General features: G+C 32.7%; 1 protein-coding gene across 8 annotated transcripts in view; it reads right to left on the minus strand.

Moving 5' to 3' along the window:
* Window positions 1-24,055, minus strand: part of hppy (MAP4K3-like protein hppy) — a 312,486-nt gene that overhangs the window by 86,073 nt on the left and 202,358 nt on the right. For all 8 annotated transcript variants that reach the window (XM_065514167.1, XM_065514173.1, XM_065514170.1 and 5 more), the window contains one exon: window positions 16,121-16,541. In XM_065514167.1, coding sequence (XP_065370239.1) covers window positions 16,121-16,541 — 421 coding nt within the window. The remainder of the gene's footprint in view (window positions 1-16,120; window positions 16,542-24,055) is intronic.

The following is a 24,055-nucleotide window of genomic DNA, read 5'->3' on the forward strand; positions in this document are numbered from 1 at the left end:
TGAAAATGGAGTTTTGAAACTGCCGTTAAAAATATTATGTTTTTTCATCATACCTGCGAATAGGTTAACGGTATTCTAAGAAGACAAAGGGCCGTTTTCTCATTAGGTGATTATTTTTTTTCCCAACGAAAAACTGCAGATTAAAGAAATTTGGTTTTCTCAATGTCTCATTTGCTTCTATTCTGTCGCAAAGCTAACCCGACCTCATCTGCCAATTATTTATTTATCGTACAGATAAATTCAATCAGCTGACTGCTGTTCATAGTTTGTATGTGTTTGTGTTTTTGTAAACGAAATTAAATAGATTTTATAAAAAAAAGTTTAATAGAGGAATAAACATTAATTTGATGGAGGATAAACACGAAGAACATGAGTTCCAAGTGAATGCTGAAAAATTTTATAATGCCAGGCCTAACTACCTTGCAGACATGGAGGATAATGAATATTTCAAAAGATTCCGGCTGTCGATGGCCACGTTAAACAGCTGATTTATGTAAACATGTTGTCAATTGAAGGCAGGGTTAACAACTTTCACATCTATTTTGAGAGGTATTGCCAACTGAAAATAATCTTTTTTGTCGGTATATTGAGAAAAACAAAATTGTTAACGGACAGTTTATCGGCCTAATAAATTTATGTCGACATTTAGTAACAGGCAGTTTGATACATTGAGAAAACGGGCCAAAAAGTTATATGCAAGTAAATATCGATTTATGTATGTTAAGTAAAAATTAGCTTTTATTTTAATACGTTAAAATTCGCCTAAAATTTGTTCAGGATGATTTTTTTTACCAAAATTCACCTAACTGGGGGTTAACTGGGAAAAACTTTTGTTTGTTAAGGGCAACCTTAATGTATACAGCCAGTACTCGATCTAGTTTGGAGTTGCGACTAATGATTTTAGTTTGAAATTGCCACCTAATGCACTGATTCTAGAGAATCGTTGTTTGAAATTGTCACCCACGGAACTAGTTCTAGCGAAGCTTTATGAAGCACTCGGTGTAATCTCAGTAATCGTCTGAGTTTTGTTGTTTTAAGGCGACCCCATTACAGTTTAGAGTACCTGTATGTCCAAAACCGCGATTTAACACCTTATGATGGGGAATAATAATTTGCATTTAAGTTATCAGGTTTTGGCTGTCAACCCAACTATCTCCGATCTCTCCGGAGATCTCTAAAACTTTCTACCCAAGCCTACTTTAGCCTTTTTAATCATGCAATTCCTATTGGTCCTTCATATTATTTGCCACAGAAATATAGGTATGTCCTTAAACTGTTTCCAATATATTTCATCAGCAGGGAAACCGGAATCATGCAAATAAACTCTAGAATAGATCTGTTAGTACATATGTTGCCGTTAAGAACATATTTTTTGCATTAATTAGTTTCTACAGCATATTTGTGGCATATTTTTACTTTTTAAAGCATATTTATCATTTTGTACACATTTTTCAGCATTTTTCTAGTTTGATATTTATTTTTTGTACATTTCTTTATCGAATTGTTTCTCAGCATACATTTATTATATCAACATTTTTTTTCAGAAAAATAAAATTTGTCATATTGTCTTAATAAGTAAAAAAAACTTGGAAACTTCAAACAAAATAAGAATATGGATATCAGTAATTACTGCAAAAAATACGACACAAATAAGTCATAGCTCCCATATAAGACTCGCTTCCGAAAATCACTTTAAAGTGCATAAATCTCTTAAAAAGGATGGTAAACATACAAAATTCATGATAAATAACTTTCATATAGACACAAATCACGCGACATAATTTCATGGAGATCGGTCCATAATTGGATTTGTAATCCAGTTATTGAGCAAAAAAGATGAAAAATTGGTAAAAAAAAAATTAAAAGATGGGCATTTTTTTGCGATTTTTTTTTCTCCTATTCAATCAGCCCAATTATGAAAAAAATCCCCGGGAGTTTTTTCCCTTCTCTCAGTTTTCCTATTCAAATTCTATGTTAAAAAAAAGAAAAGGGAAAAAACTCCCGGGGAATTTTTTTCATAATTGGGCTGAATATCTACTACTTTGATTCAGATACAAAAGTCTTCAGATACTAGAAGTTTCTGGAATAATTCGCACCGGTACATCTTGGCATTGAAGATTAGTCACCTTTATTTCTAGATCGTGCAGTTTTCCATATGTCTTTTTAAATGTTCATTCATAAAACCCCAAATAAATAATAATAATCGGTTTATTATTGCCGAGATATAAACGAAAAATTATTCACATTTTTTTGGAAAAAAAACGAGTTCTAACTTATTTTTTTTGTAGTTTCTTCAGTTTTTAATTCGCGGGAATACCGACTACGAACCCCTAGAATCGGGTAGTGAAAAATTGGAAAAATTCCCGAGAAATTTGTCCCGGGATAAAAACCCTACGGTAAACCGAGATATAACCGTGTTAAAATAAATTATTAATGCAGCCAAATTGACAAAACTAATGATGCAGAAGTTATTATTTTTGAGGCTACTTTCACGTGCAATTGTCAGAATTGAGTCCCAAAGCCATGAACTGAAAAATGTTGTACTGTGTAATATATGATGTCAATTTTAACATATTTCCGGTTTCCCTGTTAATCAGTATTAGAAGTGTTCAGTAATTAATAATCAGTGTTCTAGTTCTAGTCCTTTTCTAGTTCTGTTCTAGTTCTGTTCTAGTTCTGTTCTAGTTCTGTTCTAGTTCTGTTCTAGTTCTGTTCTAGTTCTGTTCTAGTTCTGTTCTAGTTCTGTTCTAGTTCTGTTCTAGTTCTGTTCTAGTTCTGTTCTAGTTCTGTTCTAGTTCTGTTCTAGTTCTGTTCTAGTTCTGTTCTAGTTCTGTTCTAGTTCTGTTCTAGTTCTGTTCTAGTTCTGTTCTAGTTCTGTTCTAGTTCTGTTCTAGTTCTGTTCTAGTTCTGTTCTAGTTCTGTTCTAGTTCTGTTCTAGTTCTGTTCTAGTTCTGTTCTAGTTCTGTTCTAGTTCTGTTCTAGTTCTGTTCTAGTTCTGTTCTAGTTCTGTTCTAGTTCTGTTCTAGTTCTGTTCTAGTTCTGTTCTAGTTCTGTTCTAGTTCTGTTCTAGTTCTGTTCTAGTTCTGTTCTAGTTCTGTTCTAGTTCTGTTCTAGTTCTGTTCTAGTTCTGTTCTAGTTCTGTTCTAGTTCTGTTCTAGTTCTGTTCTAGTTCTGTTCTAGTTCTGTTCTAGTTCTGTTCTAGTTCTGTTCTAGTTCTGTTCTAGTTCTGTTCTAGTTCTGTTCTAGTTCTGTTCTAGTTCTGTTCTAGTTCTGTTCTAGTTCTGTTCTAGTTCTGTTCTAGTTCTGTTCTAGTTCTGTTCTAGTTCTGTTCTAGTTCTGTTCTGTTCTAGTTCTGTTCTAGTTCTGTTCTAGTTCTGTTCTAGTTCTGTTCTAGTTCTGTTCTAGTTCTGTTCTAGTTCTGTTCTAGTTCTGTTCTAGTTCTGTTCTAGTTCTGTTCTAGTTCTGTTCTAGTTCTGTTCTAGTTCTGTTCTAGTTCTGTTCTAGTTCTGTTCTAGTTCTGTTCTAGTTCTGTTCTAGTTCTGTTCTAGTTCTGTTCTAGTTCTGTTCTAGTTCTGTTCTAGTTCTGTTCTAGTTCTGTTCTAGTTCGGTTCTGTCCCACAGTGCCAAATTTAGTGTTCGCTCTTACTGATACCAATTTTTTGTTTGTTCTGAACTCAAAGAGAATTTCTATACATTTCCGGTTGGATATTTGTTGACATCCGTTTTCATTTTTCAAAATACTTTGTATTTGTAGTCTTTAGTGTTGCAGCTGTGCTTGTGTTGTTACTATTATTATTATTTATAACTACAGTTTTATAGTTTAACATTATATTTGATATTTTGTTGAATTAAATTTAATATGGTCTGTATTAAAAATAATGTGTCCTTTTTCTCTCTCTCGCTATTATACAGACACACTCATACATACAATTCTCTTATATCCCGGCACTTTTTCTTTTAGATTTAAAAATGTGCTTGTGTTAAACAGTTGTAAGAATTGCTGTTGTGTGTGTACTGCGTGTGTTTTGTTGTATTTATTTCCGTTTCCTTTAATTTATATGCAAATGCTAACAATTTGGGCCAAATATATATGTTTTTATGTAACAGTATATAAAAACTATTGCTTTTTATGTTTTACTGTTTTTTTTCTACTTTCTATTGAGCCTTTGGGAAAACTTTTGTGATATTTTTGTGTCTTAGTCGCTTTTTATGTGTTTTGCGTTTCTTTTGCTTTTATTTTGCACTATTGACCCATTTTCAAGGTTATTTGTTTACAACTGTTTTTGATGTTTTTAGGCTGTTTGTTATATTTTTTTCTATTTTCCTTAGTGTTTGTTTTGTTGTTGTGCTGTTTACGCCAGACATTTGTCTTCTTTTCTTGGCAGTCAACACTAACGTCTTTGTCGGCTGTCGTCTTTTGCCTTTACTCTCTGTCTACTACCCCCATGATATATCATTATTATCATCATCATAATTTTGTTTCATTTAGCTTGTCTTTTTCTTTGTAGTTTAACTTTGTCGTGGTGCTCGTTGTTGTTGTTATTATTATTATAATGGTCCTTAAAATGCTAATGATATGAAAATATACTTATATAAAATCAACTTAAACATTCTAAGCTGCCACATAAAATTTTATTTCCAGCTTATTAGTTGAAATTTATGTATTTGATTTGATTAAATAACATGGTTTATAAGTGGGAGTCATATAGCAAAAGCTAGTAATTTATAAGGGACAAATAGACAGAGCCTTTTAAAGGGTTTATAAAAGATTTGATTTCAGCCTTACATTAGACTCAAACACATAACTTGATAGGTTTTCAACACATTTTCGAATTAGGCCTTTAAAAGAAGACAAAAACACACAATGGTATGAAGAAAGAAGAAAGTTAAGAGTTTCAATTAAGGCCCTCTTGCTGGCCTTTCTTACACTTTCTCTATTTCAGAGTATTAATTGTGTGAAAGCGTTGGTGTTGTCCAAATTAAATTAAACAGATTGTCACTGTAGTTTAGTTATGAAGTGGAATTAAGTTAAAAGAATTCGCTGGGAGCACAAAACAGACCAGTTGGAAAGCCAGAAATGTTACAAAGAAATAAGACAAGGATAATACGAAAGAAGATAAGAGTAAAATAAACAAATCACATATTTTTTAGCACTAACTAAGGGACAAATTCATTAACGCCAACTAAAAAGTTTAATGAAGTGCTTTGTTTTTCAAGATGTTTAGATTATATTTTCGTTTGTTCTACTAAATTCATTAATGGATTTAAAACAAGAGGAAAGTTTATGGTAATTTATATCGCAATTAAGAGCATAATTAATAGAACTAGACAAAACATTTAATAAAGCTTCAAGGTCAAGGAAAACTATGGGGGATTTACAGTAGACGGCGAATGTTTTGAAAGCGATTTTTGTTCTAAATAACTTATATGAGGAGCCGCAGAACATAAGGTACCTTTTCGATTTTTTTTTACAAATTATTTTTTTGTATTTTTATAATATTTTGGTTAAAATCTTCTAGAAAAAATCAATTTCCCAAAATTTTTAAATTTTAAAAAAAAATACCTTTTGTTCTGCAGCTTTTTGAAGGGTACATATCTGTCATTTATTTTCACTTGGTTAGTGAACATTATAGTGTAAACAACAACATTTTTTTCTTTCGAATATATCGCATTTTGTGCGAACAAAACGTCATATGCGGGAAGTTTAGCTTTACTTGTTTAATTTGAAAAAATAAGTGCCGCTGAAGCACACCGATTGCTCGTCTAAGCTAATGGTAAATGTGTTCCATCGGTTTCAGTGTGCGAGAGAGGGTTTGTGTGGTTCTGAAATGCTTATTATAACAATCGCCCAGGTCAGCCAAAAAGGTTTGAAGACCAACAATTGGAGGCATTACTCCATGAAGATTGTTCTCAAACTCAATAAGAGCTTGGGAGCTACTCAATCATTCAAGAGCAGAAAAATTGGGTACCATACGAATTGAAGCCGAGAGACCTTTTTCCACCAAATCATTACTTGCGATGAAAAATGGATCCATTACAATAACCCGAAGCGTAAGAGATCGTATGTGAAGCCCAACCAACCAACCGAATCAACACCAAAGCCAAATATTCATGGCGCAAAGTATTATAAGCTGCTGAAATTTTGGCAGACAATCACAGAGAACCTCTATGGAAAGCAACTGATTCGTTTGAAGTGAGAATTGGCCGAATGATGCCCAGAATATGAGGCCAGACATGAAACCGTAATATTCCATCATGACAACGCTATGCCACATGTTGCAATAGAAAAGTATTTATAAAGAAGTGGTTGGGAAGTTTTGCCTCACTCGATTTATAGTCCAGACCTTGCTAAATATTTTCAACAAAAACTCAACTTGGTTCTTCAAAAAGTTGGCCAAACAATCAAAGGTCTGCCGTCAAACTGATTCCATTGTTATTCAACAGTATCGGGACAACTTGTCCGTTGATAGAAAACTTGGTTCATGTAGAAGGAAAGGTCCACATGATGTTTCTAAAGCCAATAAATATACACCCCTATCGCGAATCAACATTTCACATAAAATATTTTCCCTTTTTCTTTTTTCGTTCATCAACTTTCTTCACGTGAAAAAAATTCCCCTTGTTGTGAAACGTATGTTCTGGAAAATTTTTCGTAGCTTCTGGGTCAATATTTGTATGTTGCTGATGACCGAGGAAATGTTGTAGAAAAGTTTAGGAGCCAAAAGTAGAAAATTTTCCCAAAAAGTTATTGGTATGGCAAGCAATATGCAGTTGCTGCAAAAGAGGCCAAACATTTGTTACAAAGGGCTCTATGAAATGTTCATAAAAAAGGATGCTACCATTCATAAGACTTCTTAATGTGTCCACTTATTTTTGGCCTAATTTGGCATCATGTCACTATGGTAAGCAAGTTAAAGATTGGTACAAGAACAATAATGTGTTATTTGTACAAAGAGAGGCACATGCTCCAAACTGCCTGGAGCTAAGGCCAGTTGAGAGATATTGGGCTCCTGTTAAAAGAGAATTGGAAAGCTAAAACAAGTTGTCCGAAAGTGCGGTAGATTTTAAACGAAGATGGACTACCTATTTTTATAACCTTCATCTTCGTGAGAAGGTAGCGGAGTCGATTAAGCCATATCCGTCTGTCAGTCTGTCTGTTGAAATCAATTTTCCGAAGCGCCCAAATAACTTACACGATTTATACATCAATATCTCCGAAATTCTTCCGGCTCGGTTTGCTATTTAGAATCGAGAAAATCGGTCCACAAATGGCTGAGATATAAGAAAAACCAGGACAACCACGATTTTTGACCTATTTTTATACCCTTCACCTTCGTGAGAAAGGTATATATAAGTTTGTCATTCCGTTTGTAATTTCTTTATTTTTCATTTCCGACCCTATAAAGTATATATATTCTGGATCCTTATAGATAGCGGAGTTGATTAAGCCATGTCCGTCTGTCTGTTGAAATCAATTTTCTGAAGACCCCTGATATCTTCGGGATCCAAATCATCAATAATTCTGTCAGACATTGCTATTTAAAATCAGCAAAATCGGTCCACAAATGGCTGAGATATGGGAAAAAACTGGACAACCTCGATTTTTTACCTATATCTAAGTCATTCTAAGTCATTAATATAGACAATATGAATATCTAATGATAGATATTTCAAAGACCTTTGCAACGACGTATATAAAACCATAGTAAGTAGGACCTACAATGGGTCAAAAAAGTTGAACCTGATTTTTTTTCAACCAAAAGTTTTTAAAAATTTTTTAAAATTTAAAAATAAAAAATTTCTAAAATTAAAAAAATTTAAAAAAAAAAAATTTTTAAAAAACAATTCGAAAATTTTTTTTTCCAACAAATGAAAAAACTACTTTGGCAAAAAAAAAATTTTTTTTTACCTAAAAATATTAAAAAAATTTATTTTGAAGCCGAATATAGCTCTCTTAATTGTTTTTTATTAAATTTTATGTATGTTAAGATTTTTTCGATCTCAGTCCTTATCTGTTCAAAAGTATTTGGAATGAAGCGGTTGGGAAGTTTTGCCTCACCCAACTTATGATAGAGATCTTTCCCCGTCCGACTACTACTTGTTTCGATCGACGAAGATCGCTCTCTCTGGGATACGCATCACTTCAGAACAGAGTAGCCGAAATTGACTTGATTCGTTCGTGGCCTCAAAAGATGAACAGTTCTTTTGGATCGGTATTCATATAGGAAAAGGTCATAGCTAACAAATGATCAATACTTTGAATAAATTTATATTGTGCTAATGTTTAAAAATTTAAAGTTATAAAAACGGGTACTTTTTTAAATTTCTACAAAAATTTAACAATTTTTTAATTTAGTTTTTATTCCAGCTCATATTTATTTGTATAGTTTTAAGTGCATACATTACTCCTTACAAAATAAATAGCAAAATAACTTCTTCACAACTCTTGAAAATATCACAATAATTGTTTTTCTTAAAAAATGCTTAAGAATTATTTGTATAATATGTCTGTAAGTACTAGAATTGCTTGAAGTAGTCGCCATTGTTTTAAAGAAACTTTATTTTCATTATTATTATTATTTGTTTCACTTATTTTCTTCAAACAAACCACAATAGTGGCAGCAGCAGCAGCAAACAACATGCCACATTTAAACAACACAAAACGCATCTTAAGATGTGTTACACCTAAACGGGGTTTTGTGTTGTATTTAGTTAAGTGGATTTTTAAGTTTTATACATATTTTCTATAGCCTGCTCTTTATATTTTTTATTTATTTATTTTGCTGTTTTATTGCAACAAACAGTAGTTGGTTGGAAAAAGAAAAAAATTGTATAAAATGTCCTTAAAACAAAGGCAAAAAATAATATTGTGTACAAATACTAGTTACACTTGCAGAAATTCGTTTAAATACACATTTGTTTCTTTATGTATTTTAAGTTACAATTAAATTTGAAATTTCACAAATAAGTCCAACAATAACTGATACTAAGCACAAGTTTTAAGGCTTTCCTTAATTCCTTTTTATATTTATCAAAAATATAGTGCTTCTAATTGAATTTCGTTTAGTGTATCCTAGTGTGTGGTTATCTGTTATAGTGTTGCTTCTTTTCTATTTCACATTCCTGTCCAAAATAGAAAAAAACTAAATAGAAAACACTTAACAATATGTTTCTGTTTAACTTTATATTCTATACACCAGAGTATTAAATATTCAAGTAATTGTGCAGTACTTTCTGGCAGACACTTAAAAAAAAACAGTGACATTTTTTAGGATTGAGATAGGGCACTAATAAAAGATATTATAACTTCTGATTTAATAAATAAATTTTAAAGATTATAACAGTTAGTTGAGTGTTCAACATATTGCAAGAATAAATCTAAGCATTCAAAAGAAATTATAGAATAAAGCCAACTCATTTAGAAACATAAAATGGTCTTTATTTTGAAACTGGTTGAAACTTTAAGTAATATCTCGGTATAGATCTCCACTGATTGTGTCAGTAGTAATGAACGAATAACTTTTTCTCCCACGCTAATATATGTATTTCAATTTAATGTATTCATCCACATTCAATTAATTAATATTTAAAAATATAAATTTTTTTTTTTGCCTCTTTTAACACCAAAAAAACTTTTTAATCAATCGAGTGTGATTATCTAAAAACATAAACATTATCAGTTATCAAAACAATAATTAGCACTAGTATAATTAAAATTATAAATATTTAATGAGGACAACAAAAATATCAATATCAATAACTTTCATCCAAAATACACGCTACAATAGTGTTAAACGGCTTATCAAATCTAATGAAAAGAAATTGATAAATTCTAATTAATATAAAACCCGATAAGTTAGTTCAAAAAAGTAGTTAGCCAATGATAGCCGAACTGAACTAGAACAGAACTAGAACAGAACTAGAACAGAACTAGAACAGAACTAGAACAGAACTAGAACAGAACTAGAACAGAACTAGAACAGAACTAGAACAGAACTAGAACAGAACTAGAACAGAACTAGAACAGAACTAGAACAGAACTAGAACAGAACTAGAACAGAACTAGAACAGAACTAGAACAGAACTAGAACAGAACTAGAACAGAACTAGAACAGAACTAGAACAGAACTAGAACAGAACTAGAACAGAACTAGAACAGAACTAGAACAGAACTAGAACAGAACTAGAACAGAACTAGAACAGAACTAGAACAGAACTAGAACAGAACTAGAACAGAACTAGAACAGAACTAGAACAGAACTAGAACAGAACTAGAACAGAACTAGAACAGAACTAGAACAGAACTAGAACAGAACTAGAACAGAACTAGAACAGAACTAGAACAGAACTAGAACAGAACTAGAACAGAACTAGAACAGAACTAGAACAGAACTAGAACAGAACTAGAACAGAACTAGAACAGAACTAGAACAGAACTAAAACAGAACTAGAACAGAACTAGAACAGAACTAGAACAGAACTAGAACAGAACTAGAACAGAACTAGAACAGAACTAGAACAGAACTAGAACAGAACTAGAACAGAACTAGAACAGAACTAGAACAGAACTAGAACAGAACTAGAACAGAACTAGAACAGAACTAGAACAGAACTAAAACAGAACTAGAACAGAACTAGAACAGAACTAGAACAGAACTAGAACAGAACTAGAACAGAACTAGAACAGAACTAGAACAGAACTAGAACAGAACTAGAACAGAACTAGAACAGAACTAGAACAGAACTAGAACAGAACTAGAACAGAACTAGAACAGAACTAGAACAGAACTAGAACAGAACTAGAACAGAACTAGAACAGAACTAGAACAGAACTAGAACAGAACTAGAACAGAACTAGAACAGAACTAGAACAGAACTAGAACAGAACTAGAACAGAACTAGAACAGAACTAGAACAGAACTAGAACAGAACTAGAACAGAACTAGAACAGAACTAGAACAGAACTAGAACAGAACTAGAACAGAACTAGAACAGAACTAGAACAGAACTAGAACAGAACTAGAACAGAACTAGAACAGAACTAGAACAGAACTAGAACAGAACTAGAACAGAACTAGAACAGAACTAGAACAGAACTAGAACAGAACTAGAACAGAACTAGAACAGAACTAGAACAGAACTAGAACAGAACTAGAACAGAACTAGAACAGAACTAGAACAGAACTAGAACAGAACTAGAACAGAACTAGAACAGAACTAGAACAGAACTAGAACAGAACTAGAACAGAACTAGAACAGAACTAGAACAGAACTAGAACAGAACTAGAACAGAACTAGAACAGAACTAGAACAGAACTAGAACAGAACTAGAACAGAACTAGAACAGAACTAGAACAGAACTAGAACAGAACTAGAACAGAACTAGAACAGAACTAGAACAGAACTAGAACAGAACTAGAACAGAACTAGAACAGAACTAGAACAGAACTAGAACAGAACTAGAACAGAACTAGAACAGAACTAGAACAGAACTAGAACTAGAACAGAACTAGAACAGAACTAGAACAGAACTAGAACAGCCATCAATGGCTGTGTTGACACGAAATTTTCCATAAGCATTTTGCATAAAAGTGGCTGAGTATTGTTGATGTGGCATGGAATTTCCTCCTTTAATACCCGGGTGATTATAAAACGGAATCCAGTGCTGCACAGTGGGGCAGAATCAAAATTTCAATATCAGTTATGGATCCAAAAATAAAACATTTTCAATTTAAAAATTATGTTATTAATTATTATTTGATGGCTCTCACCGAGCACAATATCAACCAATGCAATACCAGAACTTACCTCAAAAGAGGATAAGGCCAGAAATATTCGACATAAACAATTTGCTAAATGTCAAATTTAAACAGTCACCAACACATAGTTTTAACAACAATTATCCTCACTTTCGCCATATCCAAATTATTTAACAAATCTACTGACATAAACACATAACATTTCCTGTAATTTGTCAAATTTTCACTTATTTCATTTAAGAATTTAATCCAAACCGGATTAAAAACTGTTCAATAAATACCTTCTAAAATAATTCACATGCTAACAGCTTTGTAAAAACTATTTTGCAAGCAAACTTTGTTATTATATTTAATACTGTGGCATTTAAAATGTAAAAAATTATATAATATATATTTAACCACTTTAACGTATGAGTATTTTTAAACTCTATCTCTCTCTCTCTCTATCTCACTCACGCACACTATGCGTTGAATTAAATTAATATCACCCATGCGACCTGATGACCACCAGCAAAACGAAAATAAATAAAAAATCAAACATTCATGACAGAACGAAATTTAAACAAATTTACATTATTGCAACTAAATAATGAAATGGATAAAATGTTAAATAATGACATGGTGAAAACAAATAGCAGCAGGCTACACAAAAAATAAACTATGTAAATTTATTTAACACGTTCAATTCCATTTTTTCTTTTTTTATTCTCCCCTTATAATATACAAATATTTTATTTTTAACCAACAAAAAAAATTAAACCATGATTTTCATTTCATTTTCATTGTTTTAAAACTCAAACAAATGACCACAAAATAGCAAAAAGTTTTACAGCAGCCAACATAGAAAACATGCAGCATAATGAAAAATACATATAAAACTAAACTATTTTGCCAGAATATTTCTATATGGTTAATCAGCATTATATTTTTATGTTTTTTTTTTTATTTTTTTGCTTAGCCATATAAATTATTATGCAGAAAATTGTTTCAATTTGAGTTTGTAGGGGGTGCAGAGAAATTATAACAAAAACATACAGATTTAACTTTCATAGCAGAGTCCGAAATATAAATATTTTTATTTTGGCTTAACAACATTAAAAACTTTAGTTTTATAATATTTTTTTCGCATGAATTTTATATTAAGCTCCTTATAATCATATATGTATTTTTGTTATTGTTTAGTTTTTGTTATTAGTCTAATAACCTTTAGCTATTTACCAGGTTTTTCGAATTTATTATAATAATTTAAAAAAAAAAAATCATAAAAATTGGTTGGTTTATTTGTTAAGCAAAAGTTCGGTTTAAGTGAATTGTAGCAGATGCTACGAACTTTTTATTTACTAACTTGTAATAAAAAGTCTCTGAGGTCAATAACTTAATTAATCGAAGAAAAAATCGTCTTACGTCAGCAGATTATTTCATTAGTCCCAGGCGGTCTTGTGAATTCTACTCCTTTCTAGTTCTATTCTAGTTCTGTTCTAGTTCTGTTCTAGTTCTGTTCTAGTTCTGTTCTAGTTCTGTTCTAGTTCTGTTCTAGTTCTGTTCTAGTTCTGTTCTAGTTCTGTTCTAGTTCTGTTCTAGTTCTGTTCTAGTTCTGTTCTAGTTCTGTTCTAGTTCTGTTCTAGTTCTGTTCTAGTTCTGTTCTAGTTCTGTTCTAGTTCTGTTCTAGTTCTGTTCTAGTTCTGTTCTAGTTCTGTTCTAGTTCTGTTCTAGTTCTGATCTAGTTCTGTTCTAGTTCTGTTCTAGTTCTGTTCTAGTTCTGTTCTAGTTCTGTTCTAGTTCTGTTCTAGTTCTGTTCTAGTTCTGTTCTAGTTCTGTTCTAGTTCTGTTCTAGTTCTGTTCTAGTTCTGTTCTAGTTCTGTTCTAGTTCTGTTCTAGTTCTGTTCTAGTTCTGTTCTAGTTCTGTTCTAGTTCTGTTCTAGTTCTGTTCTAGTTCTGTTCTAGTTCTGTTCTAGTTCTGTTCTAGTTCTGTTCTAGTTCTGTTCTAGTTCTGTTCTAGTTCTGTTCTAGTTCTGTTCTAGTTCTGTTCTAGTTCTGTTCTAGTTCTGTTCTAGTTCTGTTCTAGTTCTGTTCTAGTTCTGTTCTAGTTCTGTTCTAGTTCTGTTCTAGTTCTGTTCTAGTTCTGTTCTAGTTCTGTTCTAGTTCTGTTCTAGTTCTGTTCTAGTTCTGTTCTAGTTCTGTTCTAGTTCTGTTCTAGTTCTGTTCTAGTTCTGTTCTAGTTCTGTTCTAGTTCTGTTCTAGTTCTGTTCTAGTTCTGTTCTAGTTCTGTTCTAGTTCTGTTCTAGTTCTGTTCTAGTTCTGTTCTAGTTCTGTTCTAGTTCTGTTCTAGTTCTGTTCTAGTTCTGTTCTAGTTCTGTTCTAGTTCTGTTCTAGTTCTGTTCTAGTTCTGTTCTAGTTCTGTTCTAGTTCTGTTCTAGTTCTGTTCTAGTTCTGTTCTAGTTCTGTTCTAGTTCTGTTCTAGTTCTGTTCTAGTTCTGTTCTAGTTCTGTTCTAGTTCTGTTCTAGTTCTGTTCTAGTTCTGTTCTAGTTCTGTTCTAGTTCTGTTCTAGTTCTGTTCTAGTTCTGTTCTAGTTCTGTTCTAGTTCTGTTCTAGTTCTGTTCTAGTTCTGTTCTAGTTCTGTTCTAGTTCTGTTCTAGTTCTGTTCTAGTTCTGTTCTAGTTCTGTTCTAGTTCTGTTCTAGTTCTGTTCTAGTTCTGTTCTAGTTCTGTTCTAGTTCTGTTCTAGTTCTGTTCTAGTTCTGTTCTAGTTCTGTTCTAGTTCTGTTCTAGTTCTGTTCTAGTTCTGTTCTAGTTCTGTTCTAGTTCTGTTCTAGTTCTGTTCTAGTTCTGTTCTAGTTCTGTTCTAGTTCTGTTCTAGTTCTGTTCTAGTTCTGTTCTAGTTCTGTTCTAGTTCTGTTCTAGTTCTGTTCTAGTTCTGTTCTAGTTCTGTTCTAGTTCTGTTCTAGTTCTGTTCTAGTTCTGTTCTAGTTCTGTTCTAGTTCTGTTCTAGTTCTGTTCTAGTTCTGTTCTAGTTCTGTTCTAGTTCTGTTCTAGTTCTGTTCTAGTTCTGTTCTAGTTCTGTTCTAGTTCTGTTCTAGTTCTGTTCTAGTTCTGTTCTAGTTCTGTTCTAGTTCTGTTCTAGTTCTGTTCTAGTTCTGTTCTAGTTCTGTTCTAGTTCTGTTCTAGTTCTGTTCTAGTTCTGTTCTAGTTCTGTTCTAGTTCTGTTCTAGTTCTGTTCTAGTTCTGTTCTAGTTCTGTTCTAGTTCTGTTCTAGTTCTGTTCTAGTTCTGTTCTAGTTCTGTTCTAGTTCTGTTCTAGTTCTGTTCTAGTTCTGTTCTAGTTCTGTTCTAGTTCTGTTCTAGTTCTGTTCTAGTTCTGTTCTAGTTCTGTTCTAGTTCTGTTCTAGTTCTGTTCTAGTTCTGTTCTAGTTCTGTTCTAGTTCTGTTCTAGTTCTGTTCTAGTTCTGTTCTAGTTCTGTTCTAGTTCTGTTCTAGTTCTGTTCTAGTTCTGTTCTAGTTCTGTTCTAGTTCTGTTCTAGTTCTGTTCTAGTTCTGTTCTAGTTCTGTTCTAGTTCTGTTCTAGTTTTGTTCTAGTTCTGTTCTAGTTCTGTTCTAGTTCTGTTCTAGTTCTGTTCTAGTTATGTTCTAGTTCTGTTCTAGTTCTGTTCTAGTTCTGTTCTAGTTCTGTTCTAGTTCTGTTCTAGTTCTGTTCTAGTTCTGTTCTAGTTCTGTTCTAGTTCTGTTCTAGTTCTGTTCTAGTTCTGTTCTAGTTCTGTTCTAGTTCTGTTCTAGTTCTGTTCTAGTTCTGTTCTAGTTCTGTTCTAGTTCTGTTCTAGTTCTGTTCTAGTTCTGTTCTAGTTCTGTTCTAGTTCTGTTCTAGTTTTCTTCAAGTTTGTTCAGATTTAAAGATTTATTAAACGATTTTTTAAACTGCTCCTTTGCTCCTTAATACATATTTAATAGCACTCCTCCAACAGTATTCGAGACATGTTTTTCTTTTTTCTCCAATATACATATTATTAACAAATAATTATTACGCAACAACTGATTTACTCATTAAATTTAACTTATAACGCATTTTCTTCCAAAGACAACGTGTTCATACAACATTGTAGCTGGCCACCATTAAATTATCTTTAACGTGTTCATTATATAATTTGAAATGAGAAAAACAACAACACAAAAATATGCAAAATTCTTAATTAAATTTTTGTAGCTTTCATACTACAATTTGTGTGGCAGGCAGCAGCCACCACAAGCAAAGCCTCACGTTGGCTCTTTTGTCATGCAACAACCCCAAAACACATACAACATATTACCATAGTTACGGTTACAATACAATACGAAAAAATTATGATGATTTTGTTGCACTGCACTACTTACCAATAAAACTTTTTCTCTTATTAATGGTGGCCGTAATTTGTGCCGATACACCAAAATCCGCCAACTTCACATCGCCGTACTCTGTTAGCAGTATGTTGGCTCCTTTAATATCACGATGCATTTTACCCATGGAATGCAGGTACTCGAGTCCTTTTAATGTTTCGCGGGACATGTAGGCGATTTGTTGTTCTGTCAGTGGCCCGGTTACTTGGTAAATATCCTGCAAACTGCCACCGCCGCAATACTCCATGCAAATCCACAATTTGTCACGACGCAAATATGAGCCATAGTATGCAATTATGTTGGGATGACGACAGTCACGCATCATAATAATCTCCTGTTGGATGATTTGTATGTCATCTGTGGGTTCTAATTTAATCACTTTTATGGCGGCCAATTCGTTGCTCTGTATGCGTTTGGCCTGCAAGAGAAAGGAAGGATGGTAGGAAAATTAATAAATAATTGTTATATACATGAAATGGGGTGTGAAAAGATTTATAAAACAGTAAATGCTGGTTTATTTTTATTGAGCTATAAAATGATTTCCTCTTACTTATTTAAATTTTACCAATTATCAAACTAATGTTTAATTCTATTTGTTTGCTTTTATTTACAATTTCATTTAAATTTTGATTAAATCCCATTTCTATTATTTTTGTTTACTCTCTCTCTATTATTAAATTGATTTTGTGGTTCGGAAAATGGAAAAAAAGTTAAAATAAAATCATTATTTTGCCATCAATTTTCAAATTGAATGAATGCAATTACAACAATTATTAAATTTTGATAAAACTCTATCACACGCACACAATTTTAAATTCAAATTCCTTTTACCAGCACAAACACTCAAACAAATCTGTTTGTAAATACCCTTTTTGTGTGCTGAACAGCAGTAAAGTATGTGTTCTAGAGTTGCATGCAACATGAAATGTTAGAAAGGCATTTAACAAAAAAATTGTCTAAATCATTGACCTGTGAAGGCAAAAATGGAAAAAAATAAAAGTTTAAAAGGGAAAATATGAAAAAAGAACGGAAAATATCAATAATTGTCTAAAGGGCAATGAAGAGGGAATAAAAGGTACTTAAATTAAGGTACTTTCACAAGGGCTCTAAATGAAAAACATACCGTAAGCTAGCTATTAAAGATTAATTGTCTCAAAATTCAAGTATGATTTGAATTTGCCAAACTTTTTCGAAATTGAGCCTTGTCCAGTAGCAACTACTACTCGATCAACATAAAATATTTTGGGGGACTTTTCATTCATCTAGTTGTTTTCCTCGAGGACCTTTCGTGCCTTCAACAGACATGCAGACGGACCGACATACAAGGGCGGATCAGATGACTTTTTGAATTTCCCGCCTCTTAACTGAAAGGGCTGCTCCAGTCAACAGGCATCTGTTAGTTGACTCATGTCAAAATTTGAACAATCTGCGTCATTTAGTTTGTGTTTGACAACCAGTGATATCAGACTAAAAAAAAAAATTCTTGTGCAAACCATGAGAACTCTGCACCATCAATTTCAATGGTAAAAAAAGTGTCTTACTGAATTTCGTTGTGGTCGTACAAGAACGGAAGATGCCGAACGTTCTGGTCGCCCAGTTGAGGTATCTACACCCGAAACAATTGAAAAAATTAACGATACGGTGTTGGTCTATCGGCGTTTGAAAATGCAAGAGATTGTGGAAGCCACAGCCATCTCACATGGCTCAGTGGTTTTAGTTTTGAATGATCACTTGGGAGAAAGTATCCATATGATGGGTTCCGAGATTGCGGAAGCCATAGGCATCCCACGTGGATCAGTGATTTCTATTTTGAATGATTACTTGGGTATGAGGAAGCTATTCTAATCGTGTGGCAATTTCGCAGGAGTGTTTGACGTTAAATACTATGGGAATTCTGCACCATCAATTTGCAAAAAATCACGATGTTGGCCGACCGGAAATTGAAAGTGCGAGAGATTGTGGAAGCTATAGGCATCTCACATGGCTCAATGGTTTCAATTTTGAATGATCACTTGGGCATGAGAAAGCTTTCCGAAGATGGGTGCCACATTTCCTCACAAACCCAATCGTGTGGCAATTTCGAGTGTTTAGCGTTAAATACTATGGGAATTCTGCACCATCAATTTCAATGGCAAAAAATTTTCTCACTGAATTTCATTGTGGTCGTACAAGCACGGAAGATGCCAAACGTTCTGGTAGCCCAGTTGAGAACTCTACACCCGAAACAATTTAAAAAATTAACGAGATGGTGTTGGGCGATCGGAGATTGAAAGTACAAGAGATTGTGGAAGCCACAGCCACCTCACATGGCTCAGTGGTTTCAATTTTGAATGATCCTTTATGTATGAGAAAGCTTTCCTCAAGATGGGTGCCGCGTTTTCTCATAATCGACCAGAAACACAATCGTGTGACAACTTCGCAGGAGTGTTTGGCGCTGTTCAACCGTAATATGGACTAGTTTTTGGGCCGTTTCGTAACCGTGGATCCACCACAACAAACCAGAGACCAAACAGCAGACAAAATAGTTGGTTTTTCGGGGTAAATCGGCGCCAAAGAAGGCCAAAGTGGGTTTGTCACATTGACTACCTTCCAAAAGATAAAACAATCAATGGCGAATATTATGCCAACTTATTGGATCAATTTAATTAGGATTTGGAAAAAACGACAGCAATTGTTCTTGGCCAAAAAAGTTCTTTTTCACAATGACAATTCAAGGGTAAACACATGTACAGTTTCCATGGCAAAAAATCATGAATTAGGCTACGAATTGCTCGCCCATCCGCCTTATTCTCCGGATTTAGCCCCGAGTGACTATTTCTTGTTTCCAAACCTGAAGAAATGGATCTGCGTAAAGAGATTTGAGTCCCACGATGAACCCATCTCACAAAAAATACATATTTTGATGACCTGGACAAATCGTATTTTTTTGGAAGGGATAAAAATAATTGGAGAAACGTTGGGCAAAGTTTATAGAGCCCAAAGAGAGAGACTATGTTCAAAAATAAAATGATTTTATTTTTTTTCAAAAACCTGTGTTTCATTAGATAAATCACTGACTTATTGATCCGCTCTCGTAGTTAGATCATCTTAGAATTTTTAAAGAACAAGGTTCTGCGATTAATAATTCGATGTGTTACAAACGGATTAAGAAAATCAGTACATCCTCAACTACCCAGCAAAAATTTTGTGAATTTTTGTAATGACAACTAGTTATTTCATGCATTCTTTTGTAAGGAGTGGTGGTTACCCAGCTCATTATTTTATTTACTAGAATAAGTACTTATTTTTATGCAGGCTGGTAATGAACTTTTGCATTTAGCACAGCTATCTAGTGTGTTTGACTGGAAAACGGGAGGTTAGTGGTTCGCCACCTGTCAAAGCCATTAATTTTTTTGTTCATATCATATTCATTTATATGTTGATGTTAAAACTATTGTTAACTTCCAATAAAATAATTCGTACATGGAGCAGTGAGTTAGCAGCTTGACTATCAAACACAAGCAAATAATGTGACTGTTCGATTCCCACACAAGGCAATATTTTTTGTGTTTTTTTTAGCTACATATTCTTGTTGTGAATTTACTACTTATTTCTCAACTGATTGTAAGTACATTTGTAAGCTTGACCCCTGAATTTTTTAAAAATCTCGAACAACGGTAAGTAGTGTTTCAGTCAAATAATAAGTAGTTATCGCTTTGCTCCAATTATACTTGCTGGCTTACTAGGTAAGTAAAGTTTTTGCTGGGTATTTGGTGGTTGGTATAAAAAATGGTAAATTTTCTTTTATTTGGTTCAATTGATATTTCCATCTCATCACTTTATTCTAAACTTTTATGTTTTTTTTAATTACATTTCATTATTTTCTATTCCTAAGCCTTTTCGAAGCATAAATGAGTAAGAAAACTGAATTTATTTACTGAAACAGCTGTGGGGTCATTTAGAACTCTGCTAAATGTCGCAAGTGAAGAGAAGTGACAGAAAATATCTATGTAAATTATAAACAGAGATTTTACCGCAACCACTTAGAAAATATGGGATTTATTTCTTCTTTATAGATATAGATACGTACATTCACATTCGTATTCTAAATAATATAGTTTTATTTAAATAAATTTAAAGCTTGTGGTTTCAGTTTTTTATTGTTAAGCTATATAAAAAACAAGACTGAGGAGAAATAGATAAAAATTATTGATTTGAAAATTAAATAAAATAAAATATTAGTTGTGGTGTAAAATTTATTGATATAAGAATAGAAACTTGTATTTAAGAACATTAACTTAATACTATTTAACAACCTGGCAAAAAATTTGTGAATTTTGGTAATTACAACTAGTTACCACATACATTATTTTGTAATGAGTGGTCGCTACCCAGCACAATTTTTTTATTTAGTAGAATAGGTACTTCTTTTTATACAGGTTGGTAATGAACTTTTAGCAAAGATTTCTAGAGTGTTGTAATGAAAAACGAGACATTAGTGGTTCAACACTAACACATCTAACTAACTACAATATATTTATTTTGGATCATTTGACACGTATGTGCACTTTGTAGTGTAGGCGTAATCTAGCATGTAGTCAATTGTCACTTCAGTGTCTCTAAGTAATCTATGAGCAAAATTGTAAAAAAATACCATTTTTGGGATTTTCACTCCAATTTTTAGGAATTGTGGGATTTCTTTTGACTTTTTGACAATCCAAATATTTTTGAAGGACGGAGATTTAAAGTGGCATATTTTTGAATCTAATTGAGATATTGACTTCAATTTTTTTTGTAAGACCAAAAATTAAATTAACTAAACAAAAAATTTCGGAATAAATGTGGATCAAATTGTTCCTAATATTTGCAATCCTATTAAAATGTTGATACAAAGTTTAGTTTTAGAAACTCGATAAATGTGTAATATGTAATAAAATCTTTATTTATTAACAAAACTCAATGAAATTTTCAACGTTTTTTAAGTTTATGATTCTAAATAACAAAGTTTAAACAAACTTGTCAAAAGTTCAAAGGAATTTCCCAATTCCTAAAAATTGGAGCGAAATGCCAAAAAAAATGGTATTTTTACAATTTTGCCCATAGGGTCCGTATTTCCTTCGGGGCAGGGAAAATAATTTGGGGATAAATAGGGAACACGTAAAAGTTTCCAAATCTACTTTCCGATTTCTGATCCCAGCTTTGATATTTTAGAATATGTTGCCCAAAGTTGAAATTTTGATAAAAAATGGGACAAATTCCTAAGGGTGAAATAGGACATGTTTTTTTACCAAAATGATCTCCGCAAAGAAACCTTATACAAGGTGCCGCAAAAGTAATCCTTTTATCAGAAAATGCTATAAATTTTGAGATTGGCAGAATTGACAGAACTGACATTAGGAGTTCTGTTTTGACATTTGTGTAGCAAACACATGCGAAATACAAGTTAATAAACAATGTTACGCTACACTGCTCCAGAACGCGGAATATTGCTGACTATTTATTTGACGAATAATCGGTCGGTGACTTTGGCACAACGTAAATTTCGTCGCAGATTTCCTGGCCGTCCAACGCCCAATATTTGTAGGTAAACAAAATTTGTTTTTGTTGTTTTTTTTAATTTTTTGTTAAAAATTTTAAAATTATTTTTTTCAAATTTAAAATTTTTCTTTTTTTAAATTTTATTTTTTTTTTAAATTTAAAAAAAAATTTTGTTTTTTAATTTTTTTTTGGCGAAAAAAAATTCGGGTTAAAAAATATTGTTTGCAATTTTGACCCATTGTAGGTCCAACTTACTATAGTCTTATATAAGTTGTTGCAAAGGTCTTTGAAATATCTATCATTAGATATCCATATTGTCTATATTAATGACTTAGTAATCCAGATATAGGTCAAAAATCGAGGTTGTCCTGGTTTTTTCCTCATATCTCAGCCATTTGTGGACCGATTTTGCTGATTTTAAATAGCAAACTTCTCGAAAGCATGTCTGATAGAATTATTGAAGATTTGGATCCCGAAGATATCTGGGGTCTTCCGAAAATTGATTTCAACAGACAGACAGACGGACATGCCTTAGTCGACTCCGCTATCTATAAGGATCCAGAATATATATACTTTATAGGGTCGGAAAAAACTAATTACAAAACCCTTCACGAAGGTGAAGTTTGTAAAAAGAGTTAAGTACTTTTTTGTCCAAAAAACAGCAAAAATCTATTATTTTTTGAATTTTTAAATTGAAAATCGTTTATTTTTAGGATCTGTAATTGATATTGCTGTGAAATCTTATTGGTAGTTTACTTGACTACCTAACAAAGAAAAAATCGAGCCCATTAGGGAATCCCGCAATGCCTAAAATTTGGAGCAAAAATCATAAAAATGGTATTTTTACAATTTTGCCCAAAGGTCCACATTATCTTCGAAGCTGGGAAAATACTTTGGGGATAAATAGGGAACAAATCAAGGTTTCCAAAGCTGCTTTCTATTTTTTGATCCCAGCTTTGGGATTTTAGAACATGTGGCCCAAAATTTAAATTTTGATAAAAAAATAGGTAAAATTCCGATGGTCGTAGGGGCGACATGTTCGAAAAATAGGACACGGTTTTTATACCAAAAAGTTCTCCATGAAGATACCTTACAGAAAAACATAAAATTTTAAATGTTCTTAAAGAAAGTTTTTTTTTAATAAAGTTAAGTCACCTATCTACCTTTTCGTCCAAAAAGCAGCAAAAATCGACTATATTTTTAGTTTTTAAATTGAAAATCGTTTATTTTTGTATCCATAATTGATATTGCTCTGAAATCTTTTGTATATTATTGGCAATTTACTTGTCTAACAAACAAAGAAAATTCGGGACCATTTGGTCCAAAATTACTCCCTATATTTAAAAAAAGCGGACCAAGCGGAAATGCCTATATCTCGGAAAGTATAAGAGATAAATAGCACACGCAAGCACGATCTCGGTGGCACCTCCACGTGACAGCACCATGCCTTCGAACTACAAGTCGTTGGTTTCCATATCATCCAATTCAGGCCAAAAGAATTTGGTAATCATCGACCTGACGGTGATATCCTGTTCTTGGATCTCATGTGGATTGATATAGTCCCAAATTCTACACATTTTGTTTGTTGAAATGGGACTCACCGTAAAATGGGAGAAGAGAAACCCATTTTTATATAAAAAATTATATTATATGCACGTGTTGTTCAACGCTATATTCATCCCTAGCGATTTGGCAGACAAACTTAATAAATTACAGCCAATTCCACAGATGTAGCTTCCACATTATGTCCGCTATCAGCTAACAAAGTTCAGAAGTCCCTAATGCAAGATCCTTTACTAAATACAAAACCTCGTTTGCCTCAGTACAATCTACTGTAAGACACACAGTCTTAAAATATTAATCATCTTAAAGAATTAAATAATAATTCCAATTAGGGATCCCCCCCTGATTATTTTGATTCCACTAGACGAAAAGAAATCATTTACATGTGTATGTATGCAGTATGTTCATATTTATAAAATCACTTTTTCCAACAAACTAATCATAATAACCTGCAATAATACATGTGTTTTAATATGAGTGCATTCATGTATGTAATTGTTCTCCATTTCTGTTTTTATTATGTCTTGTAAGCAATTCAAACTCAAACAATCACATGTATACATTAGGGTGGCCTTTATTTTGCACTTTCTCGATTTTCAAAAATAAAATTTAAGAATTTTAATCAATTTGCAAAAATCAAATCGGTTCCCACGTCAGCATATTATAGGTACAACAGCTAAAGGTTGCATTTTCATTCGTTATTTACCATGTTTACCATGCATGTATTATACATTTTTGTTCACTGCATTGCCGACTACTGCATTACCAAAGATTGGAGAAAAAAGTTCCTAAGAAACTTTCATACATGATTGGTACATCAATGTGTATTGCTACTTTGAACCAAAACTCGAA

The sequence above is a fragment of the Calliphora vicina genome, chromosome 5 (assembly GCF_958450345.1).
Source record: "Calliphora vicina chromosome 5, idCalVici1.1, whole genome shotgun sequence".
Taxonomy (NCBI): Eukaryota; Metazoa; Arthropoda; class Insecta; order Diptera; family Calliphoridae; genus Calliphora; species Calliphora vicina.